The following is a 14983-nucleotide window of genomic DNA, read 5'->3' on the forward strand; positions in this document are numbered from 1 at the left end:
CGGGGGCCAGTCCCCGCCCGGCCAGCCGGCCTCTCCCGGGGAGTCGAGCGGCTGCGCCCCGGCTCCGGACCCCAAGGCTTGCAACTGGAAGAAGTACCGCTTCATCGTCCGCAGCTCCCTTCCCTGCGAGGGGCGGCAGGCCCCGCCCGAGCCCCCGCGCCCGCCGGGCAGCAGCCCCGGCGCCGGCAGCCGCGAAGAGGCGAAGGCGCCGTGCAGGTCAGGACTGGGGGGGGGGGCGTTTGGGAGGGCCTCTTGTGAGGAAGCAGAGCGGGAGGGCTTGGCCGGGGCAGGCGGCAGAGTAGGGACTCTGCACACGCTTCAGGGATGAACTTAGTGTTGGGGACGGTGCCCCTGCACATGTCCAGAGTGCCTCTCTTTAGTTCTGCCGTGCGCTTGGCACGCAGCCCCTGCACACATTTCTCATTATGGGAACACACCTCCGTGCATGTGCAGAGTTCTATTCCAGTCCTTGCCTTGCAGTTGCATGCAGCTTCCTTCCCCTGGCCATGTGCTGGACTACAGATCCCATCCCCGGACCCAGCACAGGCTGTGTGTAGTTCTTCATATGTGGCAGTTGGCATGGAATTGTCGTTGGGGGCTTTGGCTTGGGGTTTTTTTCATGGTTTTTCATGGTTATGGTCTCTGGTGCCTTTTAAAAGCTGCACAGAAAGCAGAAATTATGGAAGTGCAGAACTTCCTCAGACAGAGAGGCACCTGCTGCATTTCTGCCTGACATATTTGTCTCTCTCTGTGTGTGTATGTATCACATCACTTAGCTGCAAACTTCTCCCAGACAGCCCCTGCCTGAAAACGTAAAATCTATAAAACCATGGCATACAAGGAAGAATGGATGGGGAGGGCAGAGGAAAAAAATTGGCCTAATGACTGAAGGCCGCTGAGGCGAAGGCAGAACGAGCTTCATCTTGACTAGGCCAGCCCTGGATTCCTCCCGGGGGTGACTCACTTCCATCTTCCTTCCTGCAGGCCACGTTCCCCTCAGCCCTGCTGCTCCATCTGCAACCAGCCGCCCCCGCAGCTTTGCTCACATCCTCCGCAGGACGCTTCCGAGGGCCAGAGGCACCCCTGCAGCGCTGGTGAGTCGGGGGGGGGGGCAGCAACGGGTGGCTGGTGTGCCGGACACGTGGAGCCTGCGTGGCCAGACAGTGGCCTTGCAGGGGGGACGCTGGACCCGGGGCAGCTCAGCAGTGTGTCGCTGCCACAGGAACTGGCATGTGTGATTTTAGGTTGCTGCATCACAGGTGCGGCTCCGAAATCACAGGAAGAACCGGTTCCCCTCCATTGTGCTCTTTCTGGGCCTCCCTTGAATCCGGTGTGCATTTCAAGAAGGGTTCGGATAACTGGAACACCTCCAGAGAAGGGCAGCAAAGTTGACCGGAGGCCCGAAACAAAGCCCTGCGAGGAAGGGAGGGGGGCGCTGCACTTTTCACGCCCTTCCAGAGAAGGGCCGCATCCTGCTCTCTCATCCAGGACGGCAGTGCACAGCGCGAGGGATTTCCGTTGCAGGAAGGCCGGCTGCAGCTTCCCAGCGCTCGGATCAGGCCCGCCGTGGCGCGCGCGGTGCGGGAGGCGGTGGACTTTCCACGCCTCGGGTCTCTCGGCCGCGAGTGGATGCGGGAGTCTGGGATCAGGGGTTCAACCGGGTGGCTCAGCTGTTTTGCCTGGGGTGGCCCACGGATTGTACTGGGGACCTGAGCTGAGCGCAGGTGAGGACAGGATGGCCTTGAAAAAAAATGGATGACAAATAAACCGTTATCTGTGATTCGTTTATTACAATAAATGGGGTGGGTCAGGGAGGCCCATGCACTGCACGAAAGGAAGTCTTGCAGGTGCAGCTGCAATGCCTGTATTGGTTAGTGCCTCTGGGCATGGGCAGAATGCCCGTGCCTCCCCCGCTTCCAGCACCCCAGGCTCTCCGGGCGCAGGGAAGGGGCTGACGGCGTCTGACGTCTTGCTTGCCAGGAACTGGCGCCTGCGACTGCAGACCCTGCGAGCTGCGGTACCTCCGCGAGGAGGAGGAGGAGGAAGGAGGAGGAGGGGGTGGCGGGGCCCCCCCAGCAGCCCCCACTGCAGAGGAGAAGCCGTACAAATGCCACTTCTGCGACTCCGCGTTCCGCTACAAGGGGAACCTCGCGAGCCATCGGTTTCTGCACACAGGTATCTGCATGCCGCCCTGCCGGCTTCAGGCCAGAGAAAAGCGTTCCTCCCCATTTGTGGGGGTCACGTCCACTAGGGCAGAAAGGAGGGGCCTCTCCCTCTACGGTGGTCCCTGGCCTGGAACTTCCCGATCCGGGGAACTGAGCAGCGTCTCCTGCAGCCAGCAAAGGCCTTTTAGCATCGAAGCCTTTCTTGCCCAAACGATCACGGGCCACGTTCTGCTTTCCCCTTCCGTCAGGCTGGCTTGCGGTGTTTTCTTTTGCTTTCTTCAAAGGCAGGTTATGCTCGTCCTGTTTTAAGGACTGTGTCTTTACACTGCCATTATGTTGTGCATCGCTTCAGGCAGCTGCTGTTAGAAGAAAGTGACGGCTGTATAACAGCATTCCGAATACCATCTTCCGATGTTTAATGCCACGGAAGGAATTTTTTCCTGATCCTTCAAACACACCACCGAACAACCGGCCTCCAGCCCTTCAGAATTGCCTGTCAGATGGCGGGGGGCTGGAATCCAGTTTTTCTCGGGCATGTTCGGGGTCGGGGAAGACAGCTCCAGCTGCATTAAAGATTTAGCAAGCTCTCAGAGGAGAAAGTCTGTGCCTTTGGCACACTAGGAGCTTCTCAGTGTTACCGTTGTCGTCGTTACAGCCAGTCTAGCCATAAGAAAGGGCAGGGGACCGAGTGTCCGCACCACGGCGGGGCAGTTTCTCCTGCTTCCTTGGCAAATAGCTAGCCTGGGCCCCGATCCAAACGGCTCACGGTGCCCCCTCCTCCCACTGTCAGGAGAGAAGCCATATCGCTGCGGGATCTGCGGGGCTCAGTTCAACCGGCCGGCCAACCTCAAAACTCACCTGCGCATCCATTCTGGGGAGAAACCCTACAAATGCGAGACGTGTGGGTCACGTTTTGTGCAGGTAAAAGGGGGCCAGAGGAGGCAGCGTCCTTCTGTTTGGGTTGATTGGTGGCAAAGGAACCCACGACGCTGGCTCTCTGCACGCTTCCAGGGGCCACTGCCTGCCTTCCTGTCGTTCGAGCAGCTATAGGGAGACTCTCTGCCCTTTCCAGATGTTTGGGACTACAGTTCCCATCCTCCGGCCCCGTGGGGCTGCCAGCGTGCTATATAACCATGCCATTTCCCCCGGTCTCTCCCTCTTCCCCACACTGCTGCTTGCTTGGTGTTTTCCCGGCATCAGTGTGGCTTTTTCTCTCTTCCAAAAGGCTGAAATGTGGCTGCACCACTCTAGCATTTTAGGTCTAATGTTGGCACCCCCCCCCCCACATTGGCCTTTGCCCCCCACTAGAATGCAGCCCCCAAGAACTTGGCCCCGAGCGGACACCCCGTGCCCCTGGCATGCCCACCCAGCCGCCCCTTGCAAACGGCGCACAGATGCTCCCAGGAGCAGCCAGAAGTGGCGTTCAGAGCCGCGCGAAGGCCACCCCGACGCACCCCGGGGCGTTTGGCCTCGGCGGGGCGAGGCGGGCGCGGCCACCCTCTGCCTGCCTTCCAGGTGGCGCATCTGCGGGCACATGTCCTGATCCACACTGGGGAGAAGCCGTACCCCTGCGGGACGTGCGGGTCACGCTTCCGGCACCTGCAGACCCTCAAAAGCCACCTCCGCATCCACACGGGAGAGAAGCCCTACCAGGTGAGCAGGCGAGGCAGGCTTGGCTCCCACCGCGGACCCCCCAGGGGCTGTGGGGAACGGGAACGGGGTCCTGGTGGTGCGCGATTCGTCCCTCACTGTGTGCAGTGCGTGGGGTGCAAGGTGCGTGAGGTCTGGAGCCAGGTGTCTGAGTCATAGTCCCACTATTCTTGGGACTTCCAGGTTGGGGAACGGCACCCAAGGAGACTGGGAATAGGAATGAAAGAACGGTTTACAGGCGGGTACGAGGTGGGAGCATTCCTGAGAGGCGGCATCTGCAGGAGACAGTCCTGCCCCACCAAGGGTTAACTAGGCTGTGCTTCAAACAAAGGAACAAGAATTCCAATATGGGCCAGGAGAGCTGGGTGGTCCCATTGTGAGTTTGGAGAGAGGTGGGAACTCCCAGACTCCTGGGTCACCTGGGACTCCGTGACAAAACCTGAAATGATGTGTCCTCACAACAGCCCTGTGAGGTGGGCTAGGCTGGAAAGAGCAGCTGGCCCAGGCCACCCAGTGGGTGTCATGCCTGCCTGGGGCTTGAGCCCAGATCTTGGCCGCCCCCCCCCTCCAATATTCTCTGCCGCTAATCATTAATGATCAATCTCATTTAATGGTTACAATGCCTTCATTTCTGTACTGCCCCGTGGCCAAGCCCGGCTGTCTTCCGGCGCCCTCCCGCTCGGGCCCCGCGGCCCACGGCGGTGGCCCTGCTGCATGCGCCTGGAGAGCTGGGGGTCCCGGCGGGGAACTGGGGCCGCCCGTCGCGCTGGCGGCCGCTTGACGTGCTCTCTTTCGGCAGTGTGAGAAGTGCAGCATGCACTTCCGCCACAAGAGCCAGCTGCGGCTGCACCTGCGGCAGAAGCACGGCGCCGTCACCAACACCAAGATCCGCTACGAGGTGCTCGGCGGGCCGTACGCGGCTCTGTGCTGAGCGGGAAGCCCCTCTCCGCGTGCCGGATGGCCCCGGCGGAGACCGAGGTCCGGATCGCTCGGCGTCCCGCTCCTGCAGGATCGGATGCCGCGGGTGCCGCCTTCTCGCCTCCGGCTTTTGGGGTGGGTGCCGTGTTGGCTTTGTTTCACATCCTCTCGGTCAAAACAGTGGAGACCCAAATTCCGAAATTCAGTTGCTTCAGCCAGTTTTAAATGCTTAAATTTGGAATGCTTTGTTGCAGGTTTCAGCAAAGATGGGGTGTGCGTGGGGGGGGGGGAGGTACGGCGTGAGAAAAGCCCCTTTCCTGCAAACAAGGGGGTCCCAGAAATAGTAGCACAGCTCTCATGTACCACATGTCTTGCAAAATCCAGTCAAGTCAACTCCCTAAAAGTTTTCCCCACCCAAGTGCCTTCCAGAGGTCTTGGACTCCAACTCCCAGCATCCCCAGCCAGCACAGTGATGGTCCAGCACCTCTGGAGGGCACAGATCGGGGGTGGGGGCTGCCCTGGAATGAGAGCGCTGGGCCACACGCCTCACTTGGAAGCGGAACGGGGTGCGGAGACGGTGTAAGCAGCCGCCGACTCTGCAGGCAGAGTGGAAAATGGCCTCTTTTCGCCACCTTCGGCCCCGTTTTGGATTAAGTCTGCAGGGACCAGATTGTCACCCCTTTGCACCCCGATGTCTGCCTGCCCCCCCTTTGGGAAGCGGCAAAGTGCAGCGCCACCACTGCAGAAGGGCATCGGGGGCACTGAGGTCCCGGAGCAGCTCCTGGGAGACCAGAAACTCTGGCCTGCTGGTTGTCTGGACTTCAAATCCCATCAGCCCCAGCCAGCAAGGTCAGTGGGAAGGGGTTGCTTATGTAGAACCAGTGTGGCGTAGTGGTTAGCGTCTTGGACTGGGGGTTGGGAGACCTGGGTTCCAGCCACGAAGCTTCCGGAGAGACCAACTCTGAGCCTGATCTACCTTCCAGGGTTGGCGTGGGGCTAAAATGGAGAGGAGGAGGAGGGTTATGGACGCCACCTGGGGTTCTTGGCAGGAAAAGCAGCACGATATAAATGTAATAAATAAATCGGTCGTGGCTGGGGTTGCCCAAGCCTCAGGCTGCCCCTGTCGCCTGCCCCCGGCGCACCAGCAGCCAGCCCCCGGCAAGGAAAGCCCCTTTCCGCTCCACGTTTCCCCGAGCCTTTTCAGGGCGGGGGGCCCAGGCCCGAGCCCAGCTCTCTGCTCGGGCCAACAAGCAGCCGGACATGCCGGGAGCGCCGCAGCGCCCACGCAAAGCCAGGCGCGCCGCCCGGACCTCCGCTAGCCGGCCACTTCGCTTGCCCAGCTGGGCTTCGAATCTGGCACGGCCTCTCCCAGTGCCTGTGCCCTCTCGAACCACACTCCCACCGTCCCCATCCAGCGTGGTGGGAGCTGTGATCCGGCACTCCGGGAAGGCGCCCGGGTGGGGAAGCCTGGCTGAGAGGGCTTTGTAAGGAGAACCGCTTGCCTTTCGAATGTTCTGAGAGGATGCCTGTCCGTCTGTCCTGTCCTTTCTCGACATTATTTTGCTGGCCAAATCCATCCCGTGTCTGTTCCCAGCACTGCGACTTCGTCATCCCTGTCTTGCCCGTTCGCACTGCTGCTTCTGATGCTGCCCATGAACGTGGCTGGGGGCCCTTTGGGGACGGATCCGGAACGAGGCCTGGAGAGGTGCCGTGGTGGGGGCTGCAGAGGAGAGACCAGCCGGGGTCGGGGTCCTGAGCCGCTTCCAGGAGGGGCACCGGACGGCTGAGTAGAGAGAAACCCAGATGCGCCCTGGGTGGGGGGCGGGGGGCACGCCTGGGTTCTGCCCCTTCCTTACGGCTTGCGCATGCGTTGCAGCTTATGGCCGCTTTCCAGGTGCGCTGGGCTACATGGGCCAGCATTCCCCGGTTGGGAATGCTGGGTTTCGTAATCCAACACATCTGCAGGGTGCTAAATAGGTCAAAGCTGGCCTGAACATATGGGCGCTTTCAGGGAAGTACCCATAGGAAGTCTCTGGAGCTGGACTCTCGGGTTGCGCATAGTGCCGGGTCTTGCGTGACCCGAACCCCGTGGGATCGAGGCCCCGTCTGTGGCAAACACGCGTGTGACGCCCTGCAGGGTATTGTGTGGGAGGGACCGAATGGGCTGGCTCCTCATTTTGGTCTGGACGCGGTTTTGGAGCGGGGAAGGAAGGGGAAAGGGTCTGCTTGTTTGTTTTTAAGTTATTTATCCATGGGTGCCTGTAAGAAAAGCTCTCGCCTTTGCAAGGTCTTGTCTCGTTTTAATAAAGCTAGCGTTGTGCAGGGCATCGTGTCACATTTCCAGAACTCCTCGACTGTGCCGTGTTTTCTTTCTGAAGGGTGGGCTCTGCACCCCCTCCCCCGGCCAAGGGATTCCTTCGCCTCACGCTTGGCCTCCAGTGGAGTTTGCATCGGATTCAAGCCCATCGCGAGACGGGAGACCCCGTCTCGGGCCAGAGGGTTGTCAAGTGACTGGATTCTTGTGTCCAAGCCCTGGGAAGGTCTCGGGAATGGTGGTTCCCCTCCCCCAGCCTGCAGCCGAAACCAGGGCTGGGGTAGGATAAAATAGGAAGCCCCTCGCGGGCCAAGCAAAGGTCATCTGACCCATTGTAGGCATGTCATGAGTGGAGCTGGCTGGAGCCGGGGGTCAGACTAGATGGCCAAGGAGACCCCTTCGGGCTCACTCTGTTTCTTTGACCCCTCCCCACCAGTACCTGGTGAGATGGCAGCGCACTGGAAATGGTGGCCCATAGGAAGAATTGACTAAGACGATGCTAAGCGGATTGACCACCTCAGAGAGGAAAGCCAACTCATAGGAGACCCATCATGCTGAAATGGCTGGGTGGGCACAGAAGCAAAGAATCTGGGGGGGGGGGTTAGGCTACTTTCCCCCCACGTTGCTTTTCGGGGAGGCTGAACGGAACGCCATCCGTCTTGATTCACCTGCTCCCACCACGGGGCCTTCCCCAAACCTCACATGGGTCGGGGTACATTCCCATACACCCCCGCCCCCCAACAAAATGCAGTTTTCCTTTGTAGATTACAGTTTCATTAAAATGAAAATATGTGCAAATCTAGCTGGCCAAGGCAGGTTGCTCAGTGCGCTGCCTGATCGGATGACAGAGAAAGGAACACAATTTGCAGGTATGCAAATAGATCCCGGGCAGAACCCAGCTGCCCGTTTTCTGAACCATAACCTGTAATTGTAATTTTAAATGTTAATGTTGCTTTAAGGATGGGGTTTTATTTGCTGTAATTTGGCGTCTGATGCTGTACTTTTATTTTATTGCATTACCGTCCTGGGACGTAGTGAAGGATGGTAGAGAAAAGCTTTTAAGTAATTGCTTAATTGAGCAATCAGAGTGGAAATGGAGGCCATCCACGCAGCCGCTGGCCCGCCCCAGATGCAGCAGCGCCCGGTGCAACGGACAGACGAAGCCCCTGAACCGCGACATCTGTGTCCGTGGTCTTGTCCTGGCACGAGCCCCCCCCCCCCCTCAGCCCGTTGTGACGCGCTGGAGCTGGCGGAGCGCAGGGGAAACAGCCGCCAGCCTGTTCGGACCAGCCGTCCTGCAGATCACCATCCGTTTTCCTGCTGGGCTGTTTTTACCCTGGCCCTGGAGAGCCGCTTCCCTTGGAGGGAGCCAAAGGGGGCACAGGTGGGGTGGGAAGCAGCGCTGCCTGCAGCCCTAAGCCGCTTCCATCCAACTCTGGACGCACGCCGAAAAGCGGGGTGCTGGGGGTGGCCGGCGTGCCCCTTCTGAACCGGCTTTCACACAGAGGAACAAGACCGCCCACCTGAACGCCGTTTTCCCAGTGGCCCTCCGGATCCATATTTTGTTTTCCCCTGGGCCATAGTGGGGAACTCTCCACTGAGAAATGCCTCTGAGCATGCACAGAACTATTTATTTCACCTGCCAACAACAAAAGGTTTTCTGGGCCGATTACACAGAAACAGAGCGAGTCAGAAGGGGACTCCCGGGACATCTAGTCTGACCCCCGGCTCCAGCCGGCTCCTCACACAGCATGCCCACCATGTGCCCATTCAGCCTATCCTTGAACACCCGCACCGATGGGGCCTCAGCGACCTCCCAGGGAAGCCCATTCCACACCCTCGGGGTCCTGTCTGTCAGGAAGTGCTTCCTGGCATCCAAATTGAACCCTGGTTCCTGGTAAACCAGATTACCTGGTAAAAGGATATCAAACAGCATGCTATAAATACAGGAAGCTGTATTGGGTCAAGGACGGAGGTTTATACTGAGCAGTCTGCCTGGCACCCACCGGTAGCTACAGCTTTCCGAGTTGTCAGTCAAGTCTGTGCCTCTCTTTTCTTGAGATGCACTCGGGAGGGGAAGCCAGCGCCGTCTGCATGCAGAGCAAGGACTCTACCACTGAGGAAGTGACCCTACCACTCTCCGCTCAGAAATATCATTCCAGCACACTAGGGACAACCCGAAGCTGTAGAACCAGGAGTCTGAGCACTAGCAAACCTGGGAGAAAAAGTCTTCTTTACCTGATGCTGAAAAGATGTGGCGGGGGCGGGGGGGGGGAAGGCAGGTGAGCTGGCTTGGGAATTAAAGCAGTGGGGTTATTTCCACCAAGCCGCAACCAACCGAGCCATCGCTGTCAGCGTTAATTTTCAAGGACGCCTCTTCCGGCTAAGCATGCGCAGAGTGCGCCCACCAGAGCCGCAGGGCTATCGTGCGCTCAGCTCTGCGTGCCAGTGCCTGGAGACCCCTGAAGCGCCCACGCTTTTATTTCGAGCCGCGGAGCTCCAGGAGGGACGGGGGGTGCCGGACTGGCCCCTCGGAGGGTCCAAGCAGCTCTCCCCTCGCTGCGCTTCGGGGTCGGCATCATGGAGCAGCTCGGCCCGGGCTGCTTGCGAAGCGCTTCGGACGCGCCGCCCTGTGCCAGCTCAGCATCGGGGCCAACCCTTGACCCCGGCAAGCTCGCTGACCGAGCATCAGCGCCAGGGGGGCAAGCCCCGTCACGGGTGGCCAGCGAGGGCTTATCTTCGTGTTCGTGTGGGTGAAAATTGCCTAGCGGGGGCACGAGGTTGGGAGAACATGTGCAGCCTGTTTTCCCCTGCGAAGAACCTGCTGAGTTTGCCTTCCGGACAATGTTTAACAGGAGCGAGGCACTGGGCGAAAGAAGCTTTCCTCTGTGCGCTGGTCATTCGGCACCTTCATCCTCCCCATGTGCTGGACACATGCTGGCTGGGGCTTGTAGTCCAACACTTCTGGAAAGGACCAGGTTAGGGAAGGCTTTCCCCCGTCCCACAACCTCCGATCTCTCTGTTCCTACTGCCAAGGCTGCTTTTCAGCAGCCCATTTCTGCCCATTTTAGCCCTGCTCTGCAAACACAGCCAGAAAAGTCGCTAGACCTCGAGATCTTTCGCTAGGAAGGATCTGTCTTCCCCCTTTGCAGCTGTACAAGGCAGGGGAGCGGGGAAGAGGGAAGGTCTGGGACTCTTCCAAGCCCGGCTATTTGCAGGCGGACTCGATCTTCCTGTTTGTACAGTGCCTGGCGCAGATATATTTTTAGCTGCAGATGTCACAGGGCAGAGTGGGGGTCAGTCCGTCTTCTTTCTTTCTCGGTGCTCTCGGCCGGAGCCGTTCCTCACGACATCCCGCACGAGGGGTCAAGGCAGCAGGCTGGGGGAGCGGGACCGGGACTAAAGGCAAGCATCCAAAGGCGACGGCAGGAAGCAGGTGCCTGGCCCTCTGCTCCGCAGCAGCCCCAGGTGGCCAACGGGCCGTCCCACTGGCTCGGCACACACGTCCTCAGAGATGGATCCAAGCCATGTTGAACACCAGTAGCCCAGAAACCTGGCGGGTTTCCGGCCCTGTCCTTGGGCCGTGGGAGGCACAGAGCTCTGTTGCGAGCTCCCCAGCCATTTACAAGGCACAGCAAACCTTCAAAACTGGACAAAGGTCAAGAAATATATACTTAAAAGCAAAACCAGCAGTAGGCAGTTGCTAAGAAATTCCCTCTCTCTCATGCACATACGCCCTTCACAGCTGGGCTAGGGCTTTACCAGGATCAACCTGACTCGCGTGACGATGTGGCCAGCTTTCCGGTTCTCCAGGATTCTTCAGCAGGTCTGCTGGCACAAAAACGGGAGAAGCAGGGCAAGAAACAGAATGGGAGAAAGAGTGATCACACCTTGAGTCCACATGGCTTGCCGTTTAGTAGGCCCCATCCCAAAATGGGCATCCGTGGTCTGAATGAGACACCAGGTCTGATGAAGAGTTCTGAAGAATCCGCAAGCCTGCACAGTTGGGTGGAATTTGGGCAAAACCTAATAAAGCTATTGCCCAACTGAGGGGCTTTAATAATGCATGTTTATATTTGCATAATTAATACTAGAAAAAGTCCATTTGTACATATACAAGAGCTCACCTGCCACTGGGATACGTTCTCCTCAGCTGCTCCATCTCCTACCTCACACCAGGGCTTCCTCAGTTTTCCAAGTGTTAAAAGACGCACCCCTTTGCTCAGTTTCCCCCCCACAAGATCTGCTACTTCTCCCTCCCTCACACAGTAACCGCTCTCTTGGCCTCAGTTGCCCATCTGTAAAATGGGAATAATACTCTTGAACACCAGGTAAAACAACTGGCAAGTCGAATTTTATTCTAATAAATAAGGAACGAAACTCCAGGTCCACCTTGCATAAGGTCTTTATTTATTTGGGCAACTCAAAAACTGCAAAAAATGAGCAAGCTTTTGAGATTTCCATCTCTTATTGGGCGAGCTGGTACAGGATGCTGGTGGGCAGAGATCCAAACAGTTGCTCGTTCTGGGCCTTTGAGCAGGCTGAATTGGGGTCTTACGCTAGATGGATCTGGGCATTGTTCTGATGGCCAGGGCGGCTGCCTTCGCGCCTTTCATGGGAAAGGAATAAGCTGCCTCCAGCCCTCTGGTCAAGACGAATTCCTGCAGGAGGCAAAGAGAAGACCAAGCCGCAGAGGTAGACAGGCCTGCAAGGCGTCCCGTGTGGAGGTGCTCTTGAGGCTGGTCCGGACCCGGCAGCCGTGGGAACGGTCCTCTTTACGATGTTCTCCTTCTCATCATTTCATCCGCACAACAACCTGAAAGCTTCAAGAATTGCAGCCAACCAGTCTGGACTGGAGAAAGTTCACCTGAAGCCAGGATGCACCTCAAACCGCAGCTGGTTTGGCCTGCCGAAAGTTTTTTTGTTTTTAAATAAGTTTTATTATTATTTTCTACTAATTAACAAACCTAACAGAGAAAAAAAAGCTAAAAAAACGTCAATCATCAAAAACATCAGACCTACTGGGTCAGCCCCCCATATTTTTTCTTTTTATGGTAATCCATAAACATATTTAAATCTGTGCATAGTCCCGTTTCTCTAGCCAATAATAAAAGGAATTCCAAGTTTGACTGAAGTCTGTATCTTTCTCCTTCAGAGACAAAGTCACTCTGCCCATTTCGGGGCAGTCCAAGATCTGTTTTAGAATCAGTTCGTCGGTAGGTGGCTCTTCACTCTTCCAATGTTGGGCAAATGCAACCGAAAGTTTTGCATGCCCAAATTATTTTCTCCGATGCTCTCTGGCTGTTGTCCCAGGGAGTTCCCTCATAACCCTCCGCAAGTTAAATTGAGCTCGACACCACATTAGCGTTGGATGTTCTTCCATATAATTGGATGCGCCACCTTTCCTTTCTCCAGGTGATGTTCTTCAGCCTTTCCTTTCCTCTATAAACCATGCCGATCTTCCGACTTCCTGTGTGACGTGTGCTTATTCTGCACAGGATATTCACAGTTCACCTGCTGGAGTTTTAAAATATATTTTCAACTCTGCTGAGTTGTTACATAGCACACACTGGGGCAAAGTTAGAAGCTCATTTTCAGTTCACAGCCCCTCTTATCATCACAGCAGACTCATTAAATTCCCGGAAAAGACTATCAGTGGTTCCCAGACCAGATGGCTATATGCTAATTTCAGTATCACAGACAATACATCTTGGTGCACCGGTTGCTGGGGAGCATGGGTAGGAGAGTGCTCCCGTTCTCTAGTCCTGCCTGGGGGAATCCTGTGGGCAGCCGGTGGGCCGTCATGCAAGCAGGGTGTGGGGCAGGACACTGGGTTGGATCTAGCACGGTCCCCAAGTTCTTACATTTACGGACAAGCCTGTGGAACGGGCATTTGGTTCAGAGCAGTGTGGGGCAGCCCAAGGCCCCTGGTGAACTTCCTGGGCGAGAACAAGAGCGGGTAAATCATGCAGACGGTTGAGCTGAATATCCCGGATGGAAATGTCCTGCCCCCAGTGGTGGGGACCAGCACACAAACATCACAGGCGAAATACAACAGGGCCTTCCAGCAGAGGCTTGCGGCATTCGAACAGGACCCTTTCCCAGCCGTACCTGGAAACGCGGGACGTGGCACCTGTGAGCTTTTGCATGCCAAGCACCTGTCCTTCCTTCTCCGCCCGTCTGCAGCCTTCTCCATGCTCTTACGTCAGTCCCTTTTCCCTGTAAAGCAGAGAAAAAATGGCTTGTTCTGCAAAAGCTGTGCATTTTTGGAATTGTATTCCAAATCAGCAAGACAATCAGTCCCACCTATGGAATGCGCTCCCCAGAGAGGTCCGCCTGGCGCTGTCGTTATTTGTTTTTAGGCGCCAGGCGAAGACCTTTTTATTTAAACAATATTTTAACAATTTTTAATATCATCTATAGGTTTTAATTTGCTGCCAGGGTGATTCTGGATTTTCTGTACACTATTCGTATTGTACTAATTTATAGTAAGTAAGCCATCCTGAGGCTCATGTGAATGGGACGGCATACAAAAATTCTAAATAAATAAATATAATAAAATTGTGTAGTTTTACTGAGATTCCAGGGGAAATCGGCCTTTTCTTCAGAATTAGGCTTCCCTTGAAAGACCAAAATTTGAATGATAAAGAGGAGGAGGAAAGTGCAGGACAAGCTACCAATGACTTTTCAGCATTAGCTGCTGGACTTTGATGTTAAGAGGGATTGCAGGGGCAGAAACATGCAGCAAGAGTTCCCTCCCCGACTCAGTAATTCAAGATATCCTGCGGCAGCTTTTGGCATCTTAGCTCCAGCTTCCTTCCAGGGGGAGAGATGGCACATGCAGCCGACACGCAAGACAAAGCAAGGAGCAAGCCAGAAATAATAACGATCCTCTCTGAAGGGTTTCAAAGAAAAACAAGGCCCCGCACAGTATCAAAACATCAAGTGGAAAAGAATGTGGGAAGTGGGCTGGAGAGAGCGGCAGAGGCAACCTGGCTGAGGAGGCCAAGCTTAGAAACACAGAAACAGGGCAAGTCAGAAGGGGTCTCCCGGGCCATCTAGTCTGACCTCCGGCACCAGCCGGCTCCGCTCACGACATGCCCAGCCTCCAGCCAGGTTGGCCAAGCGAAAGGCAGAGAAGAGGGAAGGAGAAGGGCCATCGAAATTACTTGGAATGGCTTAAGGGCTTGTGCCAGGGAGTTCCAAAGGCACACTGCTGGCTTTCCCCAGCAGGATGGTCTTCTCCAGGGAGCCCGGTCTTCTCATGATGTGCCTAAAGCAGGACTGCCTCATTTCCGGCACTTCTGCTCTGGTTTCGTTGAAGCCAGAGCAGAACTTTGCTTGGGAATAATAGTCTATTGTTCTTGATACGAAAGGGCATGGCCCTTCAACAGGTACAGATCTTTATGGTTGCATTCAGTGTTGCGCAAAAAAGCTGCAGGATTTCATGGTGGTTTTAGGAAAGTAATGCAATTCACAATAAAACGTAAGGAAAGACGAGACAGCCAGGCAACCAGGTCCAAAACCATCGCCAGAGGAGCTGGGAAAATCAGACGGAGCCTCTTCCCGATCCGAAGCCATTCCAGACCCTGGACTTCCCGGTCCCACGGGGCAGGGGCGTGCAGGCTGCACCGCTGCGGCTGTGAGCGCGTCACCCGCTCTGCCGGCTGGGGGATGATGGGCGTTGCAGTCCCACACACGCGCAGGGCGCCAGCCTCGTGCATCGGGGTCGGGATCAGGCTCCCCCCGCCCCCTCCGGCCCCTTGTGCGACTGCGCCGCCCCGATCGCCTCCTTCCCCTGCACGCGCTCGCCCGGCGCGGTGGAAACCCGGGGAAGGGGCGCGGCGTGCAGCGCAGGCCCAGCCCGCTCGGGGGGGCGGGGGCCGCCGTCGCCCCCGCCCGAGGCGCGAGGCTCGCGCGCCGCGCGCGTGTGTGG

The 14983-nt window shown here is 56.9% G+C and overlaps 1 protein-coding gene across 1 annotated transcript in view; it reads left to right on the forward strand.

Moving 5' to 3' along the window:
- BCL6B (BCL6B transcription repressor) overlaps window positions 1-5004 on the forward strand; it is a 7349-nt gene extending 2345 nt beyond the window's left edge. Inside the window, exons 4-9 of the mRNA XM_044417120.1 lie at window positions 115-216; window positions 985-1094; window positions 1981-2175; window positions 2956-3086; window positions 3681-3818; window positions 4615-5004. Of these exons, the coding sequence (XP_044273055.1) occupies window positions 115-216; window positions 985-1094; window positions 1981-2175; window positions 2956-3086; window positions 3681-3818; window positions 4615-4746 (808 nt within the window). The 3' untranslated portion in view covers window positions 4747-5004. The remainder of the gene's footprint in view (window positions 1-114; window positions 217-984; window positions 1095-1980; window positions 2176-2955; window positions 3087-3680; window positions 3819-4614) is intronic.
- Window positions 5005-14983: the final 9979 nt, after the last annotated feature.

Source organism: Varanus komodoensis, unplaced genomic scaffold (assembly GCF_004798865.1).
Source record: "Varanus komodoensis strain SLA01 unplaced genomic scaffold, ASM479886v1 scaffold87, whole genome shotgun sequence".
In the NCBI taxonomy this organism is placed as follows: domain Eukaryota; kingdom Metazoa; phylum Chordata; class Lepidosauria; order Squamata; family Varanidae; genus Varanus; species Varanus komodoensis.